Here is a 26,646-nt window from a genome sequence, read left to right on the forward strand (position 1 = left end):
ATGTGTGTTTGGTTTCTTTTTTGTTTTTTCAGAGTTCTTTTTTTTTAGCGTTTCTAAAAATCACCAATATATCCTGGGTTGAACACGCAACAAAAATCAATCGGATTGTTTGTGTGTATGTGACAGCCCTTTAAGTCACCGTCTCTAAATAATTTAATTAAACCGCCGTGCCAAAGGGAAGGAAAATGCATTAAATAATAAATAGTTGGGGGAGGGGGGGATGGCGGGGTAGAGGAACAAAAATGTATGCTGCAAGATAAAAAATTAAAAGCTGCCTTAAAAAAGACAAAAAAAAAACATCCATCAGCAGTCTTTTTGATGAGCGGTTGCTCGTCATTTTACTTTACAAATTTCATGGTCTGCCTCCTTGAAAAATTCTACTCTGTAAATAATTGAGCCGCAACACACACACGCAACATGGACCCATTCTGGGGACCTTTGGGGAAAAGCACAGGGTACCCTTTTTGGACACTTTGGAGTTGATTTAGAGGGTGTCAAAGTGAGGACCGGCCAAAATGTCCTCACTTCGTCAATATGTCCTCACTCTGTTGGGTAAAAACTCATGCCGGTCCTCACAATGCGTGAGTACAAGAAACACACACACAAATAGTGACAGTCAGTGATTTTCCAACATGGCGCATTGTTTTGGTTCAATAAATAACCCTGCCTCGAATTGAGGAAAAAAAAATATTGCATTTGTACCACACGATCCCCCAGGCACCTGTACGAGCATCATCCTTATTTGCAGAATACCTCGGCGTAGACTAAGGGGATATTTATATTAAAGGCTACGGTGTCAGATGGACAGGCTAGCAAGTACAAAAACAAGCTGATAGCACAAAACGAATGACAATCTCGTTTGTGTTCCGTTTGACCATTTTTGCTGGCCTATAAGGCTCTATAAAGTGGGGCTTTTGTATTGTGAGAAGGAGGGGGCGGGGCGGGGCAGGGCAGGGGGACACTTTGTATTGATTTGTACTGTATGTGATGAAATTGGCTTTTTAAAGGGCACTTAGTAACCCTTTCTGCCATCGGGGGGAATCATGCTCAACCAAAAAGTGATTAAACAGAATCTTGACACTGCCCCCAGTAATCACATCTCATCTGAAATCTCAAAACCGGATCATCCCAGTCAAAGGAATCGGGTTCATTTTCTCCAACTTTGAGGCCGTTTCGTCAGTGTCCTCTACAGCTGCAGTTCGCCGCACCAAATCATTTCAACAGTATCGCCGCACCTTCATGAGAACATTTGTATATGTCTATATTTTCTAAATAAAAAGCAATTTGTGCAAACGACTCACTATTCTGTACACGCTACACAGGGGGCTGATTAAAAAAAATGGTTTGAAATGGTCGTGAATCAAAGTCTCTCCTGTGGTCTTTTCTTCCTTAACAGCAGGCCAATTTAAGCAACAAACTAGTTGGCCCAAATTAGCTTCGACTGCGGGTGGTTTGTTGATACATAATTCACGTGGCTGACATTTCAACACAGTATATACATATGTTAGATGCAATTTAGGGCGGCCCGGTAGTCCAGTGGTTAGCACGTCGGCTTCACAGTGCAGAGGTACCGGGTTCGATTCCAGCTCCGGCCTCCCTGTGTGGAGTTTGCATGTTCTCCCCGGGCCTGCGTGGGTTTTCTCCGGGTGCTCCGGTTTCCTCCCACATTCCAAAAACATGCGTGGTAGGCTGATTGAACACTCTAAAATTGGTGTGAGTGCGAGTGCGAATGGTTGTTCGTTTCTGTGTGCCCTGCGATTGGCTGGCAGCCTACTGCCCGGAGACAGCTGGGATAGGCTACAGCACCCCCCGCACCCCTAGTGAGGATCAAGCGGCTCGGAAGATGAATGAATGCAATTTACCTATGTGGATAAATCTTACCCATACCATGTTACAAGTCTAAGCTCTTCCAATCAAGGTGGGGGAGCTGACGGAGGAAAACGTCACAAATGCAAAATACTGACACAGCATTTAAGTTGCACGTAAGAACACCATGGACGAACCATGGTGTTCTCTTTCTGTAATTAATCCCAACAAAAGTATTTTAAAAAAAGCGAGCCCGCATAAGTACAAAAAAAGGCACGCATGGAGTTTTCTACGCTAGCATTCTATAAGGACTGCGTATTGAAAAGTAATTAGAGGCTAGCAGTCTCACGGCGAGCGCTAAACACAATCACTCCGTGGGGAAGAATACAGTTTTCTGAATATAACTCATGGTAGCGGAGTGTGTGTGTGTGTAAGTTTTTTTCCAAGCAAACAAGCTTCCATGGAGTGAAGAGGAGCGCTTACGACAGTCCTGCTCATCGGAGTCGTCCTCGCAGTCGTTGTCTCCGTCGCAGACCCACGAACGTCGGATGCATTTGCCGTTGTCGCAGTGGAAGTCCAGCGGGGAGCAGGTGGGAAGCACTGCAAACAAACAAAAGCCAACCAAGTTTGTCCGTGTGAACACATGAAAAATAAACAGCCACTAGCGCAGCGGAAGTGAGTAGATTGCCGTGTTTTCGTTGCAGGCGAGCCTTGTCGTGAAATATCATCTTTTTTTTTTCCGGCCACAGACGCATAAGGCATCAGAAAATCAGAAAATCAGAAAAAGACCAGTTTGTTCGGCAGAAGTTTGGGAAAGATTTCTCCCGAAAACCAAGTGGAAGGATCCCATCGTTCCATATACAGTAGAAAAATGGCACAGCTGTCTGCCTCCGACTCTTCTAAACCAAAGTCATGTTACAATGCCTGCCGCGGCATTACCTGTTTATTACGCATTTATAGATTCAAGGTTAAAAACCAGTACATTTGGATCGTTCTTTTGTTTATTTGCCTGGTGTGAACCAGGGCCGTCTCTCTGTTCCAGCTTTTGGCAAAAGGCGGAGAATGCCTCCCCAAACCCAACTCAGCACATTCCCTGCCTAACTTCATCTCCGTTATAAGTGCAGCTCCTCACCGTCTAATGACTGGCTCTTTGTCATGCGCAGACAGAGCTAATTTAATTATGGCCCACAGATGGATGAAAGTGGGCGGTGTGGGGGGGAGGAGAGCTTGTCTTGCTACTACTGGGCTCGCCTGTCAATACCAGATATTAAATATTGACTGGGCTTCGCAGACTTTATGAAAAATGCATGACGTCACACGGCGAGTTAACCACCATGGCAGACAGTCGAACCACTCGGGGGGCTCGGTGAGTGAATTAAGTGTGTGTTTTGGGGCGTGGCTCTAGTCTCCTGGGGTAAAGTAAAGCCCCACTGACCCACATATCCTTGCTTGGATATTACATTATTCAAGACAAAGACGGCGAGACATAATCAAATAGCGTCCAGTCCCTCGACATTCTCTTCACGTCTGATGAATCCGGTTTGAGGATAAATCGAAGGCCGTCACGATCATCTGGCTCGTTTATTATTCAGATAAGCTACCGTACTAGACTTTTATCGGCCATGAGAAGAGCGCGATATTCGGATTTTATCTGATATAATTGAATTAGCTTTCACATGACGGAAAGCTAATTCAGTAGTATTAAAGACCAAAAGAGACAGAAACCAATGGTTGAATTTTTAAAACAATTGGAAAATTGCCACATTAAGAAATAAGAAACATTATTTGTACAGCACCTCTTGACTTTCAATTCCTGAAAAGGGTAGATTTGGTGAATGACAATATGTAAAACACGAAAATGGAAGCGCAATAAAAGAAAATAACAGTAAATCATTGCGCAAATTAGAATATCCATGACACTTGCTTCTTGAACATTTTCTGAATGGATATCAGTTATCAATCAGTTCTGATTTGTTATTAGATTGAGACACCTCAAATAAGTGATCATTTTAATCAAAAGAAGGCAACCTGCCGACGCTTACAGTAGGTGTTGTTGAAGTAGGAAGATGTTACATCGTTCACAGTTGTAATCCGCACTATAAGGCACACCCAAAAGCATTCAATTTTCTAAAAAGCCGACAGCGCGCCTCACAATCTGTTGCGGCTTTTATATGGATCAATATTCTAATTTCTTGGACATAGTATTTTAAATGTTTTGTATAGCGCTTTGTTAGAGCCGCGGCGGTTGTGAAAGCTCTATATAAATAAAGCTGTATTGTACTGTATTCCCTTTAGCGAAGCTCCATCTGGTGGATGCATAATGCTACTGCAACCATTACTGTAGCTTCAATTCTATGAGCCTTATAATGTGGTGCGCCCTACATATATTTTTAAAACAGGCCATTCATTGAAGGCACGCATGATCCTCCTGTCTTATGGTGCGGAAAATACAACACCTTGAAAATCATACACACAAACGCAAAAGATTTTTTCCATAAAATTGGACAAGAGCAACTTAGCGTTGACAACTATATAACGTTAAATAGAAATTGTACATTAAGAGAGCAGCGCTGTAACTCATGCAAATGCGTCGAGGCAAACCCTGTTGTCGTTTTTTCCTCAACATAAGGAGCAAACCTCCAATGGTTGACAAGCTCTCTTAATTTCTTTGATCCCGCTTATCAGAGACATTATGCTTAACTCAGATTTGCCATCAACGCATCTCTCCCTCTGGGACCGACAGATACACACATGCACACCCACACACTCATAAAACCCTCATAACATGTAATGTTAACGCATTCCAGGAATCAACTGACTCGATTTTAACCTGACAATAAGATGACGGTCTACCTGTCATATAAGTATGAAGCCAAGGCAAGCAACTGACAAAAGTACGAAAAGATAACTGCGTAGCCTGTAAACTACTTTAAGCGAAACAAAAAGCATATGAAAGCCCCCCCACCCCCCAAAAAAGAAACATTATTGTAGTATGCTCGGATTTGAATTAGAAGCATGTGTCGACTTCGTAATTGCTACACGCCCCCTCAACTTGGGGGTGAAACGAGCCCTCGAATAATTTGAGCACCTCCATTAAAAGAAAATTATTTTTTTTTCCTGCTTCGTTAATTTGGTGTGCACATGGACGTCCGTGAGTGTGCGCACCAATCTAGCCGCTAGCTAGTCGAGCTAGCCACAAAAGCAATAATTACATAGAACCAGAATCAGAATCAGAATCAGAATCATCTTTATTGGCCAAGTATGTAGAACACACAAGGAATTTGTCTCCGGTATAACACGCTGCACTAGTATCATCATAAACAACAAAATCATTGAACCATTTTAGAGTAACCAGTAGTTTTGTAGTACCATTTTGTGGTGCAAGAAGAGTGACTATGTCAGTGACTGTTTAAGGAGTTAACGGCTAGAGGGAAGAAGCTGTTTAAGTGTCTACAGGATTTGGTGCGCATGGATCTGTAGTGTCTGCCTGAGGGGAGTGGCTGAAAAAGGTGGTGGGCAGGGTGTGGGGGGTGCCCTTGTCTTGATTCTTGCAGTGTGCAAGTCCTCAAGAGTGGGTCGGGCGGTGCCAACGATTTTTTCTGCCGTCCTAACTGTCCGTTGAAGTCGGATTTTGTCCTTTTTTGTGGCGGCCCCAAACCAAACCGTGATGGAAGAACACAGGATTGATTCGATGACTGCTGTGTAGAACTGTCGTGGTGACAACTTCAAAATAAGCCTTTGCTTACCAAAGAATACATCAGGGGTCTACAACGTGGTGCCCGCGAGCACCAGGTAGCCCGTGAGGACCACACCAGTAGCCCGCCAGTGCTAGGATTGTGATTTGCTCGTAGAAATTATGATTTAAAAATGCAAACATGGGCAGTATTATAGATTCTATAGCTACCTATTTAGCTATCTAACTAGCTAGCTACAGTATATATCTAGCTAGCTAATGTTCTAATATTATTAAATGTAATTTGTACAAATGTTATTTCAGACACAATCAGGACACATGAAGTAGCTCTCACTCTCAAAAAGTTTGGTGACCCCTGGAACACATGGACACTCATTCCTTGGCACGCTTTTATTTTGAAGTTGTTTCCGCGGCGTGGCAGCTGCCTTGGCACGGCGTCGTTCAGAAACCACGATTTGTCGCTCATGAAAAGGAAATGCTCACTGCATTTTTTTTTTTTGCCTGGAAATGTGAGTTCGTGTGTGTGCATCTTTAAGTGGCCTTGAGCAGCAAGTTAATGGGCCGCTCTTTCCTGTCGAGCAGCGGAATCAAGTGCCTCTAATGGGGCCAATATATCTGTCTTAAAGCTGCTTATCACCGGGGCTCAACAGATGAAGGGATGAACGAACAACCTCATTAAGAGAAACATGTCGAAAAAAAAGAACAGATGCGGACTCTCGAGAATGACAGAGGAGCACAACGAGTAAAGGCTTTCTTTTTGTGTCCAACACATGCCATTTCGTCTCCAGATTACTGTCATGTCTCATGGAAACGGTTCAACACAGTGGTTATCATACACACATGCACACCCACACACTCATAAAACCCTCATAACACGTAATGTGTGTTTGTTTGTTTTTTCTTCTTTCTTCATTCTACCCACATTCTTGCTGCTGTAGGCTGTAAATTTCCCCCAATGTGGGTCAAATAAATGATATCTTTTCTTATCTTATCATGTTCCACGCACAGATCGATAGTGAAGCACAGTGGTTAGCACGTCGGCTTCACAGTGCAGAGGTACCAGGTTCGATTCCAGCTCCGGCCTCCCTGTGTGGAGTTTGCATGTTCTCCCCGGGCCTGCGTGAGTTTTCTCTGGGTGCTCCGGTTTCCTCCCACATTCCAAAAACATGCGTGGCAGGCTGATTGAACACTCTAAATTGTCCCTAGGTGTGAGTGTGAGCGTGGATTGTTGTTCGTCTCTGTGTGCCCTCTGATTGGCTGGCAACCAATTCAGGGTGTCCCCCGCCTACTGCCCGAAGACAGCTGGCATAGGCTCTAGCAGCCCCCGCGACCCTAGTGAGGATCAAGCGGTCCAGAAGATGAATGAATGAATGAATGTCAGTGAGCTTCATAAGAATTGTTAATTATCGTTCTGCAAGCAAGATACTGAATCATAAATAAGATTTGATTAATTAACTAGATTTGTGTATATGTTTGTGAAGATGGGAGTGTGTGTGTGTGGGAGGGGGTATTCAATACAAAATTATAAAACTCAAAAACATGCTTTTAGGATGCATAAAAAGAGCAAAACTACCGCAAACATGTTTTAATGGTTTCACGGTCCCAGATTTCATGTGTTATGCTATTTTACTTTTATTTTCTGTGGTGGGGCTGTCATATGCATACAGTCAACCCCTCTCACACACACACGCACCAAAAAAAGAGACCTCAATTGAAATGGAAAAAATGACGCTGAGGTCACTTGAGGCTGTTGCACCGCAACTGAAAATGTTCCTATGGGAATGATTGCTGCTTTACAGAGAACCCTGAAAATGCCTCCCCTTTGTCAACGTGATCTCTTCTCCTGCACTTGGCCTTATTTGACACAGCGGGCTTATCTGATTGTAGACCGTTCTAGTCAGCAGCAAGAAAAAGAGGCAGGGCAGAATAGAACTACCGGCTGAGTTCGTTTTTTTTTCTCTTGGCAGACTATCCAGAAGCGGCCTGCGCGATGGCTTTTATTAGACATCCTCGACCTCTGTTGCTAGCCAACCACTAGGCATTCACATTCATAAACTTTCTCTGTCTGAAATCTATACATCTTGATTTAATCTACATTTCACAGTTGTATTATTAGCATTAAAAGTCGTAGTAGTGTACAAAATGTGCATTCGGGTTTTAGGACGTCCGCCTATGACCATTATGGAAACCAAAAATAGAAGAAAATACAGGGCTGGTCTCCTTTGCGGCGCCAAAAGCGAACACTATTCTCATTTTTGAACTTTCTGCAAGAGATTCAAGGTTTGGAGTGTGTCTGTCATTCTTGGCATGACCTTAAAAGGCTGGAATGCATAATGTGAATTGACGCGGTTGAATTGTGCAATACACAGATTGCGTTGTTTAAAATAAATTACAGTACAACAATGTTCGTAGAGATGAGGTGAAGAAAATGTAAGGCTGTCCTTGCCAGCGATTCATACTGAAGGAAAGTCGGCTGGCGTTACCTACTATTTAACGACATTTCTATGCAGGAGAACTGGACAAGCCTCAATCGACATTGTGCCAAAGTATTTATTGGTCGCATAAAGGCTAGTTACTGGTCTATTTCAAAACAGTGCGACATTGTTTTTGTATATGCTACATTTTATAGCCAAAGCACAAAGAGCGCACGTTAAGACAGGGCAACTTAATGCCAGCAAAGTTTCTACTTCAAAGGACAGGAATGCTTCTCAGCAGCTTTACCCGCTACACTATAGCGAAAAAGACTATAAGAAAAATAATCACGAGACAAAAAATCTGCTCTACAAACAAATACAGTGTACCTGCAATTCCAAAAAATTCATTCATTCATCTTCCGAGCCGCTTTATCCTCACTAGGGTCGCGGGGGGTGCTGGAGCCTATCCCAGCCGTCTTCGGGCAGTAGGCGGGGCACACCCTGAATCGGTTGCCAGCCAATCGCAGGGCACACAGAAACGAACAACCATTCGCACTCACACCTAGGGACAGTTTAGAGCAGGCATGTCCAAAGTCCGGCCCGCGGGCCAAATCCGGCCCGCGGTCGAATTTCATCCGGCCCTCGGCCCCCGTCATAAAATCAGTGCCGTCTGGCCCACAGGTTGGGCGCAATGGAACACGTGTTGCATTGACAGAGGTCTCGTAGACTGGCGAGTAATGTTTCATAGAGTACTGCTTCCCTCTAGTGGCTAAATGAGTAATAGCATTCACTAAATGAGTAATAGCATTTAGACACTAGAGGGCATCACTCACGAGTTAACAAGACATCACTCCGTGTTTATATTGACTGATGTCATATTTCAAATTCCTGTTTCAAATGAACCAAAAGAAATTCTTAAGATTGTTGAAATTAAAATAAAAATGGAAAAGTGAAACAGACTGGCTTACTAAAATTTGTTGAACAATATTGTTGTTCAATGTAAAGAATGTCAGCCAAGGTCGGCCCCCCGACATTTTACCACATAAAATCTGGCCCCCTTGGCAAAAAGTTTGGACACCCCTGGTTTAGAGTGTTCAATCAGCCTGCCACGCATATTTTTGGAATGTGGGAGGAAACCGGAGCACCCAGAGAAAAACCACGCAGGCCCGGGGAGAACATGCAAACTCCACACAGGGAGGCCGGAGCTGGAATCGAACCCGGTACCTCTGCGCTGTGAAGCCCACGTGCTAACCACTGGACTACCGGGCCGCCAATTCCAAATAATTCTTTATAAATATGTGCATCCATACAATCGAATGAGAAAATACCATTGACCCTCAAAACAAATAAATAAACATGCAATTTAAAAAATTCAACATGCACTTTTGTCTCCTTTAATTATTTTTTTTTACAGCGCATCCCATCGTACTGTGCAAATATCCAAAGTCATTAGACCGCTGGATGAATATGAAGATGTGAAATGAACCGTTCACAGTTTTGGAGCGTGAAACTGCAAAATAAACACGAGCCCTAAAATGGTGGCTGGATTCCGAATGGCTTTGATTTGTGAGGTGGTGAGCCAGGCCTTGCTCTTCGAGAGCAAAAAGCCAAAGCTGTCAAACTCAGTGCTGATACTGGATGATGGCAGGAGTTTAAAAACAAAAAAAAAAAGTCTCTTGTAAGATGCCAAGACTAAAACCGTCTTCTCCATCCGGATCATGTTTACGCCAGACGACTGCTGTATCCAGATTCCTGCTTGCACTCTGGGATACCGTATAATCTCTGGGAGATAAATTCATTCATTCATTCATCTTCCGAGCCGCTTGATCCTCACTAGGGTCGCGGGGGGTGCTGGAGCCTATCCCAGCTGTCTTCGGGCAGTAGGCGGGGGACACCCTGAATCGGTTGCCAGCCAATCGCAGGGCACACAGAAACGAACAACCAGTCGCACTCACATCTAGGGACAGTTTAGAGTGTTCAATCAGCCTGCCACGCATGCGTTTTGAAAGGTGGGAGGAAACCGGAGCACCCGGAGAAAACCCACTGTGAAGCCGACGTGCTAACCACTGGACTACCGGGCCGCCGGGAGATAAATTAAGATATCAAATTGTTTTTGTATGATGAAACTTGTTTGTGATCCATCACCACTTAATATACTTGTATGGATGACATATCAGATGAAAACATTTTGGATTAACCGTTCGATTAAAACCCAGATCCTTAAAAATGCTCACTTCAACAAATATTTATGAATTAAAAAAACCCCAAAGAGACTAAGAAAAGTGTCATTATGATTCAGTGCAAATGAATTAACATATTGTTGAATATTAACTACTGCTACTGCTAATTCCAAAATTGAACACCAAGCGCTGATGAAGTTTTTAATATTGGGGACAATCACTCGATTAATCTTAAATAAAATACAATGAAAATGTGTCATTTTATTCAACCATGGGGGCGGCCCGGTAGTCCAGTGGTTAGCACGTCGGCTTCACAGTGCAGAGGTACCGGGTTCGATTCCAGCTCCGGCCTCCCTGTGTGGAGTTTGCATGTTCTCCCCGGACCTGCGTGGGTTTTCTCCGGGTGCTCCGGTTTCCTCCCACATTCCAAAAACATGCGTGGCAGGCTGATTGGACGCTCTAAATTGTCCCTAGGTGTGAATGTGGGCGTGGATGGTTGTTCATTTCTGTGTGCCCTGCGATTGGCTGGCAACCGATTCAGGGTGTCCCCCGCCTACTGCCCGAAGACAGCTGGGATAGGCTCCTGCACCCCCCGCGACCCTAGTGAGGATCAAGCGGCTCGGAAGATGAATGAATGAATATTCAACCATGGTACAGGTAGTTGTGCTGTCAGGCTGATGAATAAAAAATAACAATCATAATAATAATAATAATTAAATGATGTGAAGGAAATTTGTAAATAGTACTGCGATTTATCCATTTTGTGTTCATATTGCATTTAATTGAAAGATGTTTGTTGTTTTTTTTCTTCTTTCTACATACATTCTTGCTGCTGGAGGCTGTAAATTTCCCCAGTGTGGGACGAATAAAGGATATCTTATCTTAACTTGCTCGCACGCCATAGTGTGAATGTCATCTCTGTACCGTTTTTAATGATTTCAAGTGTACCTGCGGCGACCCATTTTGTGGTCTTGATGGCTAAAGGCAATTCTATGATCAAGGTTGATTAAGATCTGGTGTTCGCATTTTTCTGTCTGGTCATATATTTGCCAAAAATAATACCCCCTGGGGGGCGGTCCGGTAGTCGAGTGGTTAGCACATCGACTTCACAGTGCAGAGGTACCGGGTTCAATACCAGCTCCGGCCTCCCTGTGTGGAGTTTGCATGTTCTCCCCGGGCCTGCGTGGGTTTTCTCCGGGTGCTCCGGTTTCCTCCCACATTCCAAAAATATGCATGGCAGGCTGATTGAAGACTCAAAATTGCCCCGAGGGGTGAGTGTGAGAGCCAATTGTTGTTCGTTTCTGTGTGCCCTGCGATTGGCTGGCAACCGGTTCAGGGTGTGCCCCGCCTACTGCCCGAAGACAGCTGGGATAGGCTCCAGCATCCCCCGCGACCCTAGTGAGGATAAAGCGGTTTGGAAAATGAATAAATGAATAATCCCTCCCCCCCCCCCTGGTTAGTTTTAATGCATGGCGCCATGTTAGGATGTGATTTCAAGTCATTTACTACGGTCCCTTGCACCCTCCAGCTGCTATTAAGTGATTGCTTGCTTACGCATGTAAATCTTGTTTTATGAACCGTCATGGGAATAAACATGAAAAAAAAAAAAAGTCCACTGCCAGGCTGACCACAAGCACCGCCCGCTTCCTCATTCAACGAGACGTCCCGGGAGCCAACTGGCCAGTTAGATGGCCGTGAACATAGCATCCAGACTTGGATATTTATTTATTTATTTAATTTATTTATTTATTTATTTATTTATTTTGTTGTATTTTTTTCTTATCTTATTTGATGTTCTTTTTTAACATTGTACTCGTGATTTTAACTGCTTGTTGTAAGGTGTCCTTGAGTTTCTAGAAAGGCGCCCACAAATAAAATGTATTATTATTATTATTATTTATGTATCTATTAATTTATTTAAGCATGAGGATTTAACCTGATCCGAATCACAGAGAGACATCCGCCCTTCCATCAGTAATGACTCTGACTGAAAATGTGCAGAATGAATCAAATTCTGACCTCGAAAAATTTTTGCATTGAATTGGAGGGAACGACGGTCTGGCCAAGACGGTTTTCAACACCGTTGCGTCACAGCTCCGCTTCTTGAGGACAAAGCTGGCTGTGCGCATCGGCTGTCATGGCGTCTCGACAAATAGCTTCCTCGAGCTATTATAAAGCTTGCGTTCATGCAACCGGTGTAGCCCAAAATGTGTCTGGATGCAACGAGTGTGAAGTTTGGGCAGCTGTGGCTCAGTTGGTCGAGTGACCAAACGGTCACCGGTTTGAATCCCGCTGTCAAAGTGCACTCGGGCAAGACGCTGAACCATAATGTGTTCCCAGTGGGCCTGGCCAGCGCCTTTCACGGCAGCATCCACCCATTGGTGTACGATTGGGTGCATAAACGGGTGAATGTAAGGCTTTGTCAAATGCTTTTGGCACCGTACGGTGGAGATAAATCTCTTTAGAAGAGCACTCCATTTATCATCCCGGGGGTCATTGCATTATATTTTCAAACCGAAACAATGTCCTAACCGCATGAGAAATGGGGAAATCCATTTTAAATCCCCTCAAGCGATCTTGTGAAAGATCTGTTGTATAAAGACGGTTAAATTAAGCTCTTCTAACACATATCCCTTTTATGCGCCCGTATCAGCGTCCAAACACGTCTTCTCCGTGCCAGCTTCATTTACTGAAGAGGCTGTAAATACCGAAGGAGGAAGTGGAGGAAAGAAAACAGCCGGCAGTAGGCATGGGTTTCAGGAAAACAGAGGCATGTAGAGGACGAAGGAGAAGGAGGCGGAGGAGGATTATGCTAATGTTTCCCAAGCTTCGATCAAAGCTGGAGACAGAAAGTCGCATAAAGAAAAGTACAAGGAACGAGGAGATGGACTCCAAGGCAAACATGCTGAGCGAAGCAAGAAAAACTTTGGCGAAATAAATGAAAGTCTCGGATTAATATAAGGTGAAAAGCATGATAAGGGGATGGCGGACAGGATGCTGTGATGATCTGATGGAGGTCCGGAGTGGGAAATTGACATGACAGAGAAGATGGGAATGGGGTCCTAATCTTCTCCATTCCTGCTTTTGGGCCAGTTGTGCTCCTGCTGTCCCAGTCGCTTTCGGATTGGCTACAAGTCCTCAGTGGTGGATTAAAAGGAGGTTTTTCTTATTTTTTGGTAGATGTTCTATTTTGGCAGAAATGGTTACAGGAGAACCAGTTAGAATTTTGAACATTTGTAAATAATGTTAACGAGCATATGGATATTACATTAAACTGCTAACTATTAACTCAACATAACCTACTATAACTCAACGCACACACACTCAAAAAAAATCTTTAGATGTTTGTGCCGCCCCACTAGTCTGAACACGGCATTCTGATTACTATTGTGTTCGTGGAATATGAATTTGAGGGCAAAAGGGCGGGGCAGGGGGGGCATTTTGGGATTTGCTGTCTACTGATGATGACTTCAAAGCAGCTCAGGGAAGGACCAATCACGGCTCAGCTTGTGAACGTCAAACAACCAAACTCAAAAAACAAGTCAAGTCAAGAGTATTTCTAGAGCACTTTCCAAGAGCCATCTCTGCATACAAAGTGCTGTACATGGAGCGATTCAACATGCACAATAAACAGTAAGACAAATCGGTAATAAAGGCGGTAGAAAGCACCAAACAGTAAAATCAAGAACAAATCTAAGTCATGCTGTGTCCAACGCCAAAGAATACAAGTGAGTTTTGAGGAGGGCTTTGAAGATGGGCAGCAGGTAAGAAAATATTGGAAAAATATTGCATTATAATTACAGTGCCTCAAATACGAAACCTCTTGAGCGGTAGTCAAAAATGAAGTAGACAAGTGACTTTCCGAAAATTCGTTGCCATTTTTGTTTCTTTGTTTTTTTTTGTTGGGTTTTTTTTTTTGTCCGCAACAGAAGTTGAACAGTGAGAGTCCTCCGTGAAGACAAGTCACAACTAACGCATTTTGCCGCAGCTGTGATTTATTCATTCATTCATTCATTCATCTTCCGAGCCGCTTGATCCTCACTAGGGTCGCGGCGGGTGCTGGAGCCTATCCCAGCTGTCTCCGGGCAGTAGGCGGGGGACACCCTGAATCGGATGCCAGCCAATCGCAGGGCACACAGAAACGAACAACCATTCGCACTCACACTCACACCTAGGGACAATTTAGAGTGTTCAATCAGCCTGCCACGCATGTTTTTGGAATGTGGGAGGAAACCGGAGCACCCGGAGAAAACCCACGCAGGCCCGGGGAGAACATGCAAACTCCACACAGGGAGGCCGGAGCTGGAACCGAACCCGGTACCTCTGCACTGTGAAGCCGACGTGCTAACCACTCGACTACCGGGCCGCAGCTGTGATTTAAAGAACCAGCACTACAGAATGCTGGATCAGTACATTTTCACACACTTGGCTGGTATATTGCCGCCGTTTAGATCATCCCACAAACAAGCGAGGTTGCGTCCTTGTGGGCTCATATTTATAGCTATGCTTCCCGGTTTGTGTGTGAAGGAGGCTACACACACCGAATTGTACATCCATCTCCTTTGCTTTTATGTCACCCGCGCTCGCGTTGAAAGCATTTACACTCTAACATGCTCAATGACTTTCAACTCAGCAGGAATCCAAGCACAGCTCATGTCCTGCTTGCGTCAGCGTAGTGGAAGTAAATAAATCCAAATAAATCGGAATGATGGGCAGAACATCGAGGGTGGCAGCAAGGCACAAATGGTAAAATTTCTGAAGATAGATTAGTCAGTCACATATTCTGTTTGAATTAGTGTGGGTTGTTGGGTTTTATTACGTTGAACTTTGAAAAGAGTTCATGAAAGATAATTTAGATAAGACATGCGAGACAGACGGATAAATCAGCCGGAGGTTCCACGACATTAGGAGGCTATTTGAAGGGTTCGCAGGGACACAACGGAGGTGAACTATCATGGATTTATGAAAACACACCCTTGCCCAAAAAAACCCTGTGAGGCGTACAGAAATACGGCCGAGAATAACACTGAAGTCATAAAAACTCAAGGTTCTATTTTCGTGACCGGTGTCAGTCTGGTACGAGAAGTGGTCTAAATCTGCACAGGGATGGACTAGTCTTTGTTTTGGTCTTTCTTCCAGACACACGTAGCTTGGCGCAGTTTAAAACGTGCGTTTTGCGCCGTTGTGGGTGTGAACACGGCTGATTTGATTCGGCTCCAAGAAGGGCGGCCTGTCTCATTCCCTTTGAAATTGGGGCGTGAGATTCGTTTATAAGGAATTGCAAGTGCACCACCGCGGGCGGATGATGGAATGGCGGCCAGAGAGCTCACCGATGTATAAACTTCGAGACTGCCTTCCACATGTATTGTGGGGTCGTGAGTGCAGAGAAAAACCCTCGACAGATGAAACCAAATCAAGCGTACACTACAATCAAGCGCAGCGTCTCATCGTAAGGAATGGCTACCACAGCTTGATGGCGAATCTGTTCCTCTCCCTTTTAATTCATTTCAATTTGCTTTCTCAGACAGCACAGCCGACAACCAAATAAACAACAACTCTAGCTACGATCCTTCTCACACCTCAAGTAGGTTTATAAATGCGTTGGCTGTAAGTGCTTTCGCATCCGATATTGATTGCTAATGAAATGGCGAGTCACGTCAGAAGCTTTGGAAAACAGCAATGAGTGTTCATCTGGCCACACGCCACCAGACTGATAAATAAAAACAAACAAATTATTATTATTATTTATTAAAGCTACGAAACATCTGTGTTTAGCGTTTTATGAAGTGTCCAAGTGCTGTCCTTTAGACGTGCCGTTTTACAATTTGTTCACAGGAGAAGCGGTAACTTTGACGTTCATCCATCTTTTCTAATGCTTTAATCATTTGCGGAAATGTTTGTCTGACTGAAGGCAAAAAATAAAAATAATTTGCTTAAGTGTAAATTTGACCGACGGTTCACTCCAGATCTGCGATTTCCCTTGAGTGCCAAAGACGTTGGAACACCGCAATACTTGAACATCCTCGTTTTCTGAATACGTCTGAGTTTTGTCCCTTAGCATCACTGCATCAACCCAACTCCTGACAATTGACAATAATTTAGCAACATTCTTTAATTTTAAAATACTCTGAATTTCAGCAAGATTTATGTGGTCCTCCAGGAGAGCAGACTGATTCGCTGTCTTGAATCTAAAGAAAATATTTGCAAACATTAAATTTGGACAGGGCGGCCCGGTAGTCCAGTGGTTAGCACGTCGGCTTCACAGTGCAGAGGTACCGGGTTCGATTCCAGCTCCGGCCTCCCTATGTGGAGTTTGCATGTTCTCCCCGGGCTGGCGTGGGTTTTCTCCGGGTGCTCCGGTTTCCTCCCACATTCCAAAAACATGCGTGGCAGGCTGATTGAACACTCTAAATTGTCCCTAGGTGTGAGTGTGAGCGTGGATGGTTGTTCGTCTCTGTGTGCCCTGTGATTGGCTGGCAACCGATTCGCCTACTGCCCGAAGTCAGCTGGGATAGGCTCCAGCACCCCCCGCGACCCTAGTGAGGATCAAGCGGCTCGGAAGATGAATGAATGAATGAATGAATAAATTTGGACAGCAATCATGAACATTTTACTCATTTTCTGACATGTTTGTGATCAAACCAGTCACTCAATCAAAATTAATTTGATTGAGTTTTTTTTCTCCACCGTCAATATGAAATTACAACTGTTTCTTCGAATAAAGGAATAGAAATTGAAACCTGTTGAGGTTTTTTCATGACATTCAATGATTAATCGGGGAATCACCAGATCAATCGCTTATTAAAAATGTATAATATTTTTTTATACAATCTACTCAAAAATTGTTCTAAATTATTAGGAAGAAGAAGAAGAAGAACGATAGCAATAAAAGTTTCAAACATGCACAACAAAGTAAATACATTACTGAATTAGATCTCTCCATCCATCCATTTTCTGATCCCCTTAACCCTCACAAGGGTTGCGGGGGGGGGGGGGGGGGGTGCTGGAGCCTAACCCAGCTGTCTTTCGGCAGTAGGTGGGGGACACCCTGAACCGGTTGACAGCTAATTTCAGGACACACATAGATGAACAATCGTTCGCACTCACACTCACACTGAGGGACAATTTAGAGTGTTCAATCAGCCTGCCATGCATGTTTTTGGAATGTGGGAGGAAACCAGAGCACCCGAAGAAAACCCACACAGGCACGGGAAGAAACTCCATACAGAAAGGCCGGACCCGAAATCGAATCCTGCACCTGTGCATTGCGAGGTTGATGCGCTAACCACTTGCCCACCGTTTGTAATTCCTGCAGTTCAACTAAACGTGAACAAAATGGACGCACCCCAACCGAGTGGACAGGAGCAATGTGCTTCTGACCATGTTTTCTTCTGACCACATTCAAATATGAGGCTGAAGTGATACTAAAAGGGGAAGGTTCATTGTGATTTAAAGGACAAGTTCCCTTTCCACCCGTATTAGGTGACCGCCTGCTGCAAGGCCCATTTACCATTTTACTACTCACCTTGAAACTCCATCAACTACATTCGTGTTCCCTGAGTGTCATTCGCTCCGTCTTTTACATCGACGGGCTCGCATGCCTCTAAAGAGGAAACTAAATGTTCTTCAAAGTCCCCCATCGACTCTCCTTTTCACCTCGGGAGTCTCAGTACAGCGATGAAACTTTATCTGGAGGAAAAAGGGCACGAACCCTCGCACTCGCAGACAGGCAGCGCAAGCGGAGGCAACATCTGCACCAGACAATTTCCACGTGATTTCCACATTGTAATTAGATACAAAGTTTACAAGGGAGAGCTTCGCAGACTTCTTGTTCTCCACATTCCTCCAGTGTCATGCAGAACAATGGCCGCTTTCTCGAGAATTTTTTGGGACGGGGTGGGGATTAATTGACATAAATGTTCACGTTCAAAAGAAAGCCGAGAAGCCACAGAACCGCATTGTTCGAAATATGCTGAGAGGAGCAGTCCACGTGTTTATCAGTGTGTTTTTGTGTTATTTAGGGTCTACGCTCCCACGGTCACACATGTCTGTTGTTCCCGCTGAGTTGTGTAAAGTGCTCCCTTGGAAGGAAAAAAAAAACCTGAACACATTCAAAAATAATAATAAATGCAATTTAACTGACACGCAAGGCTGTGACTTTACATTCTCACAAGGAGAATTTCTTCCACCTCAACCTGCAAAATACACAGTTCTTACCTGCTGAGGGTTTATGAAGCCACCATATTTGACCATATTGAATGAATGGGAAAGCAGCTGGATCGCTCGACCCAAAGTAGGCTAACATTTTGAAGGTGTGACAGATAAATACAACAAAATAATATGAAAACTGGTATTTTCCAAATATAATAATAAACACGAATCATGACACGAGGAATGTCCTATCGGGCCGCAACACTCTCTTGTCGCCATGGTAGTGTTTAAACATGTCTTAAAAATAAGATACGCCGCAATTTTACTCATTTTGCGAGCTCCTGGGTTTCATTTTAGCGGTAACCTATGACGCGACCAAGAAGCGCGCCTTGACCTGCGTCAAGAGTGACACACTGTAGACGGGGATGTAACAGAAAATCCGACAGCTTTTCAAAATAAAATCTTTCAGATTGGGCGGCCCGGTAGTCCAGTGGTTAGCACGTCGGCTTCACAGTGCAGAGGTACCGGGTTCGATTCCAGCTCCGGCCTCCCTGTGTGGAGTTTGCATGTTCTCCCCGGGCCTGCGTGGGTTTTCTCCGGGTGCTCCGGTTTCCTCCCACATTCCAAAAATATGCGTGGCAGGCTGATTGAACACTCTAAATTGTCCCTAGGTGTGAGTGTGAGTGCGAACGATTGTTCATCTATGTGTGTCCTGAGATTAGCTGGCAACCGGTTCAGGGTGTCCCCCCCCCTACTGCCCGAAGACAGCTGGGAAGACAGCTCCAGCACCCCCCGCGACCCTAGTGAGGATCAAGCGGCTCGGAAGATGAATGAATGAATGAATCTTTCAGATTCCAAAATTAATAAAACGGAAGTAACGTAAGTTATTTATTCTTTCTGTACGTCCCGGTAGCAAATGACCCATGAACCAGTACCGGTCCGCAGCCCGCAGGTTGAGGGCCCTGCTCTAAATTGCCCCACGGTGTGAGTGTGAGCGCAAATGGTTATTCGTCTCTGTGTGCCCTGCGATTGGCTGGCAACCGGTTCAGGGTGTCCCCCGCGCCCGAAGACGGCTGGGAGAGGCTCCAGGATGCCCTGCGACTCTTGTGACGATAAGCGTATCATTAAATGGATGGATGGTCTAACGGTCATCGGTTTCTAATATATTAAAATGATATATCTGCACATACTAATGATAAAACTTGCACTGATGTAAAAACCACGCCAAAAATTTGATGGGCCAGTCAAAAAATTCAAAGCCTGTGATCTATTATCTGTCGACTGCTTCCATGCGTCTCCTTCAATAAGCGTCACACAACAGATCAATACGCCACAATCAGACGCTTAACCGTCCGCAGATCGATAACACTTGCCGTCCTTTCTCCCGCTTTTGCAGCTAGTTTGATATGACAGACAGATTGATGGAAATCACACCCAAAGAATCCGTCGAGGCGGCTACCCGCAGGGCAGCTTCTTTCCTTTTTCCGCGGTTCTCACGTTGACATTTCGCATTTGAACGGAACATTTTACAGGTGGAGAAGACACCTTTCTCCCGACGCGCTCCTGACAACCGTCGCCATCTCAAAGACCTTTCTCAAGTCAAACGTTCTGCCACAGAATGTCTGTCACTCAAAGCAGTTAGCGTGCCAGGTCACAATCCAGCGATGCAAAGTGCCTCTTTTGCCTGCTTCTGCACAAGAAAGAAAACCCTGCCCGGACCAGTGAACCATTCCGTGTTTCCCTCGGTGATGATGGGAGCCATATGGGTCCAATTATACTTTTTCTTTTTATTATTTTCTTCTTATTTAGGCAGGAAATGGCTGGCCGAGCACATGCGTTCCATTCTGGCATTATTCAGAAGTCCGGTCGTTTTACAAATTAGCACCATGCGGGAACGAGTTAAATGGGTTGAAGTTACACGTCGGCCAGAATCAATATAAGTTATAACTCAAAGCTACAAAACTGTAGTCTCGATTTCCACCAAGAGGTTCGTTTTTATAATAAGCATTTTAGGCACTTCCATTGGAAACGTGGTATAAAATAGCTAATAATGTAATTTGACGCTTCCAGCATCTTTAGTGTAGGTTTACGTACGCTCGTGCACTGTGGCGCCCTGTTGCTTTTCAAACGGAAAACCTCAAAACTATCCGTTTTGGGTTGATGATGGAAAGTAATTGAAGGGAAAGAAAATACAAACCAGTGCAAAAAAAAATTGGTGTTTGTTTACGGATGATGTCAGCTCACCTCGCTGTGTGTTTTGCGTTTCACTTCGTTGGCGTACCGTCTCGCTGGGATGATGTCACGTTATTTATGTAGCGGACGCAGCCATTTACCATCCCACCCACAAAATGTGTGATGGAAACACAAACCGCATCAGGTTTTTATCGCTGTGAAGCAAAATCTACCACTTGATACTTGGGTAATGTTGAGAGTAAACAAACAATGGATGTGCGGGTTGAAGTTTGAACCACTTGGCGTGTTGGTTTCTTGCTTCTAAAAGTACAGAAAGAGTGATTCAAGTCCTGATTTTAAATCCTGACCATGAATTTTTGCACACTGGACGTTTACTGAAACATGAAACGTACTGGTCAAGTAAAAGAACTGAAAGAGGAATACCATCCATCCATCCATCCATCCATCCATCTTCTACCGCTTATCCGGGGCCGGGTCGCGGGGGCAACAGCTTTAGCAGGGAAGCGCAGACTTCCCTCTCCCTAGCTACTTCTTCCAGCTCTCCCCGGGGGATCCCGAGGCGTTCCCAGGCCATCTGGGTGACATAGTCTCTCCAGCGTGTCCTGGGTCTTCCTCGGGGTCTCCTCCCGGTGGGACATGCCCGGAACACCTCACCAGGGAGGCATTCAGGAGGCATCCGAATCAGATGCCCAAGCCACCTCATCTGGCTCCTCTCGATGTGGAGGAGAAGCGGCTCGACTCTGAGCCCCTCCCGGATGACCGAGCTTCTCACCTTATCTCTAAGGGAGAGCCCGGACACCCTGCGGAGAAAACTCATTTCGGCCGCTTGTATCCGGGATCTCGTTCTTTCGGTCACGACCCATAGCTCGTGACCATAGATAATGATAATAACCGATACCGATAATAACATTAATAAAAACAGTCGGGTGAACTCACTGCATCCGTCCTCATCACTATGGTCCCCGCAGTCGTTGTCTCCGTCGCACTGCCACTGAGCCGGTATGCAGGTGCACTCGCCAAACGCACTGACCGCACACGTGAAGTGGTTCCTCCCACAGGAACACTCAGCACTGCCCTCAACTCCTACACACAGGGGGGGAAAAAAAAAGATAAATATCCATGGACAAAAAATGATTCAACATCTAAACCAATTCAGTTTGGTTTTTTTTTTGCATAATTTTGCTAAAAAAATGCAAGTATTGGTGATTAAGATTCAACTCTGTAAAATTGTGAAATGCAAAGTTCGAGTGTTGTGCATTTGAACAGGTCACATAATTCAATCTCAGCCAGGAGTTGGAATGTGTGACATCACAGGTGTCAAACCAAAGGCCCGTGGGCCAGATCTGGCCCGCCATGTCATTTTAGGTGGCCGGCAAAAGCAGGTCAAACATGTCAACTTCCATGATGCTTTCTAAAATGTCTACCGAAAATTTTATTCTCACATGTAATAAATAAGAGAGATATTGTAAGCATTTTCTTGTTACCAAACTATCTCGTGATAGTAGCTGAAACAAGAGTTGAATCAACAGTTATTCTTGACTTCTTGATCTGGTTTCAGTCATAACGGCCCTCACCAAGGGAAACGGTAACTAAAATGTGGCCCGAGACAAAAATGACTTTGACACCCATGTTTTTACATCGTCCTGAAAATACACTACACAATGAATGCCTCGAAAACAAAACAAACGCAGGTGAACTCAATAGGCACGCCGATATGATTTCATGTGTGATGGAACATCCGTGTGTAACGCAAGTTTCTGCCCGCCGAAAGACGTCATGATGCCTATGTCTACCAGTTTGAACAAGCACTGTCATGACAACTCTGATCCCTTTTGAGATAACGTCTTTCGAAAGCAGCACACCATTTCATCCAATCGCATTACCAGTGCGGTTCTTCTGTCCAAAAAAAAATAAAAATAACTTATTAAATTTGCAAGACGACAATCTGGGGGAAGGACACAATGTTTTGTTTAGGTAAAATGCTATCGTAAAGTATGTCGCCCACGGCCTGGCCATTAAGGTTTTAAGAAATAAGTGATCTCCACGAATACCGTAACACACCTGTTTTCAGGAAAAGGAATAAATAACGCTCTTGTTGACTTGAAAGCACATTAATGACCGCCTTGTTTGATGAAACTAGCTTGATGCAACAAACTCAGTGGAATACTTCGGTGTTTAATGGATGGTTTTGGATAGTGCGATCGTGTGTGTTGGCATTGGTGTGTGTGTGTGTGTGTGTGTGTGTGTGTGTGTGTGTGTGTGCGCGGTTTCTGGCCTCTTCACAAAGGCATCAGTCAACCCAGGAGGGCCTGGCAGAGAGAGCTCAGTAACCTTCAGATCCCTCCCACTGCACTAAATTAATGGCCTCTTTCTTTTTTAGTCCCCCCCCCATTCTTTCTTCTCATTCCTTTCTCTTCACCATCCCTTCATCACACTCCCCCCTATAGCTGTCCCCTCTTATTTCCAAGCCCTTCCCCACCTTCTCTCCCTCGCTGACCCTGATTTTCCAGACCTCTCGGAGAAGAAAAAGAGAACACCCTAATTTCCGAGTTTCCTGGTTCATCATTTCTCATTTTTGCGTTGGTTAACCCTTTTCTGATGGGTCATCATCACGCAAATCTATATATATATTGCGCGTCGTCCCGCACGCGGTCTGTCCTTCCGTCTGTCCCTTTTCAAAACGTACCTACTTCACCGCGCCGCTCAGGCAGTGGCTCACTACGATCGCGCGGGCATCTTAGCGAAAAAATGTTGTCTACCCACAAGCATTGCAATGAAATTGTTAGTTATTTAGTAGAGCTAAACATCTTTTTATTTTCGCGATAAGCAATGAAGATGAACAAAAAGTTGAACCAAGCAACAACACTTTTGTGGGCCGAAGGCCCACCTTACCAGCCTTCCGCAGGAACTAGCTGATGAGCTATAATACTGGACGGGTGGTAAGCGCTTAAAAGTAAATAATCTCACATGGCTGCCTGGGGAATAGAAAAACTACTTTCATTGATCTCGAATCAAAAAAAAGGTACATTCTCCGCCTCATTCATCAACACGGATATGTAAACAGTTCAAAATGAAATCATTTTGAACTGTGTGTGTGTGGCTAATACGCTCATTCATCAGTCCGTCTATAACAAGAATATAAAGTTGGGAATGTACACTCGCGTTGCTTTGCTGCTGTGTTGCTTTAATTTGAAAAAAACACCGATCCGATCGACCAGGGGTGTCAAAGTCATTTCCCTCCGGGACATTTTGGAGTTGCGTCTTCCCCTCGGAAGACCGTTATGACAGTGAAAACACACACACACAAAAAAAAGATCACTTGAACACAACAAATGAATAGACTACTGGTTTTGAAATCAGTCAAATCATTTTTTTTGTCAATGAATTGTGGGTCAGTCAGCATACACAGACTACAACAAGGTTTCTACTTTCCATCCAATAACAAAAAAAAAAAAAAACGCAAAGTGAATTGTTGAACTTGGTCGTCAGGCAACCCTCCCTTCACCTGCTCCTGCCAAAAAGGGAACGGTGAGAGAGGAAAAAGAAAACAAAGGCCACCAAGGAGTCACCACAAACTGTCTAAACAGCCCTGCTGCGGAACAGCACAGGTGGTCCCCACATCTCAAATAAACACAAATGATACCGCAAAAAAAAAAAATCACCCCACCTCTCAGGGACCCACATGAAGATTCTCGGCCTCGCAGTCCAATTGCGCTCGGCACAATGAGCCAGAGGTGGCTGCAGAACGCAAGTCTTAGAGCTCACATAATTTGCAGTTGTTATAATTGACACGTGCGGCGAACCGAGGAGAGAATCGTGGGGCCAAAACACACAACAGTAACCCGGGCTGGAGAGCAGGTGGCCCGCAGGCTTGGAGCTACATAAAAAGGCGGCGAGTTAATTAGCCGCGGACCGCCCAGGAGACTACCTGGAGGGTCGCAATGACATTTTTTTCTGTCTGTCATCCTTTGAAAACCGATAAGCAAGAAATAGACGAGGGCTTGACTGAGCCATCGGACATAGTAACCGTGCACGGCGGGAATGCGGAGCGAATGTGCATGTCTTTTGTCAATTCTGTCCGTCACCTTTCCAACTGCTGGAACGGCGTAGCTGCAGCAGACCAACGGTGTCCCGGCAACCGTTGAGCTTGAACCATCCAAAAAGCTGGATCACAATATATCCAAGGGGTGTCCCACCTCACCGGCAGCCGACGGTGTTCATGCTGACATAGCGCTACGGAAGAAGGAGCCTCCGAACAAACAATAACAAGCCCCTGATACACGAGTAGGAGAGCAAAGACTGTAAACCTGTTTGGTAGTATGGAAAAAAAATCTGTAAATTAAATAAAAGCCCCAACACAGATTGGGGCCAAAGAATTTTTTTGCAGCAATGGAACTATTCATTCATTCATCTTCCAAGCCGCTTGATCCTCACTAGGTTCGCGGGGAGTGCTGGAGCCTATCCCAGCCGTCTTCGGGCAGTAGGCGGGGGACACCCTGAATCGGTTGCCAGCCAATTTAGAGTGTTCAATCAGCCTGCCATGCATATTTTTGGAATGTGGGAGGAAACCGGAGCACCCGGAGAAAACCCACGCAGGCCCGGGGAGAACATGCAAACTCCACACAGGGAGGCCGGAGCTGGAATCGAACCCGGTACCTCTGCACTGTGAAGCCAACGTGCTAATCACCGGACTACCGGGCCGCCCGCAATGGAACTATTCATTCATTCATTCATCTTCCTAACCGCTTGATCCTCACTAGGGTCGCGGGGGGTGCTGGAGCCTATCCCAGCTGTCTCCGGGCAGTAGGCGGGGGACACACCCTGAATCGGTTGCCAACCAATCGCAGGGCACACAGAGACGAACAACCATCCACGCTCACACTCACACCTCAGGACAATTTAGAGTGTTCAATCAGCCTGCCATGCATATTTTTGGAATGTGGGAGGAAACCGGAGTACCCGGAGAAAACCCACGCAGGCCCGGGGAGAACATGCAAACTCCACACAGGGAGGCCGGAGCTGGAATCGAACCCGGTACCTCTGCACTGTGAAGCCAACGTGCTAATCACCGGACTACCGGGCCGCCCGCAATGGAACTAATTAAGCACAATTCTTTTCATGCTGTGGAGGTTTTTTGTTTGTTAGCTTGTTTATTTGTTTTCAATTCAAATGGAGTAGGTCAACGCAGATGTTCAGAGAAATGAAGAAAGTCTGTTCAAACCAAACTCTGAACATGAGCAGCTCTTTAAACAACCGCAGCTTGGGGCCGATTTTCTGGCTGGTCCTTGTCGAATCTGCGTTCAATGTGATGAACGCAATAAATGCCACATACGAAAAAAACAAAACAACAAAACGCCCACAAAAGGTCAAATGTAGGCTGACAGAGCCAGGTGAGTTGTTCCGGTTCGTGTTGTAACTTTATTGGAAACCGCCCAGACACAAATCCCTTCATACAGTACATATCGAGAGGAGCCAGATGAGGTGGCTTGGGCATTTGATTCGGATGCCTCCTGAGCGCCTCCCCGGGGAGGTGTTCCGGTCATGCCCCACCGGGAGGAGACCCCGAGGAAGACCCAGGACACGCTGGAGAGACTATGTCACCCAGCTTGCCTGGGAGCGACTCGGGATCCCCCGGGGAGAGCTGGACGAAGTAGCTAGGGAGAGGGAAGTCTGGGCTTCCCTGCTAAAGCTGTTGCCCCCGCGACCCGGCCCCGGATAAGCGGTAGATGATGGATGGATGGATGGACAGTACATACACTAAGTGGACCTTACAGATTAAAAATATTAATTTACATTCAACTCAAATAAGGGAGCATTCCATTTCCCAAGGTCTTTTTTTTCCCTATTTTAACTCCATACTACACTCTATGACAACATATGGGTCCTTTTTAAGTTTCGCCAACCCACAAAGAACACATTCACGACATTCCCTCTGGTTCTGTGGGCTCTGTCACGCTGACATGACGACGAGATGCCAAACAGGCCAGTTCCTCTGCTCCATTGGCTCATCTGCACCTACTAATTTGCCCATCGTCAGCGCAGCCAGCCGGTAACCACAGCAGCAGTGAGTTGAGCAGCGAGTTGTATGAAAGAGATGCTTTGGAATTCAAAAACGCAAAGATCTGCTGTTGGGACTTTTGGGCATGTCTCGTAAAATGAGCGAGGAGCTCTGAATCGATGCCAAATGTTCAAAGCGTAACTAAAAATC

At 45.1% G+C, this 26,646-nt stretch overlaps 1 protein-coding gene across 4 annotated transcripts in view; it reads right to left on the minus strand.

Moving 5' to 3' along the window:
• lrp4 (low density lipoprotein receptor-related protein 4) overlaps positions 1-26,646 on the minus strand; it is a 102,565-nt gene that overhangs the window by 33,945 nt on the left and 41,974 nt on the right. For all 4 annotated transcript variants that reach the window (XM_052062439.1, XM_052062440.1, XM_052062438.1 and 1 more), the window contains exons 2-3: positions 21,375-21,521; positions 2,290-2,406 (exon numbers count right to left, since the gene is read on the minus strand). In XM_052062439.1, the coding sequence (XP_051918399.1) occupies positions 2,290-2,406; positions 21,375-21,521 (264 nt within the window). The remainder of the gene's footprint in view (positions 1-2,289; positions 2,407-21,374; positions 21,522-26,646) is intronic.

This window comes from Hippocampus zosterae, chromosome 4, assembly GCF_025434085.1.
Source record: "Hippocampus zosterae strain Florida chromosome 4, ASM2543408v3, whole genome shotgun sequence".
NCBI lineage: Eukaryota > Metazoa > Chordata > Actinopteri > Syngnathiformes > Syngnathidae > Hippocampus > Hippocampus zosterae.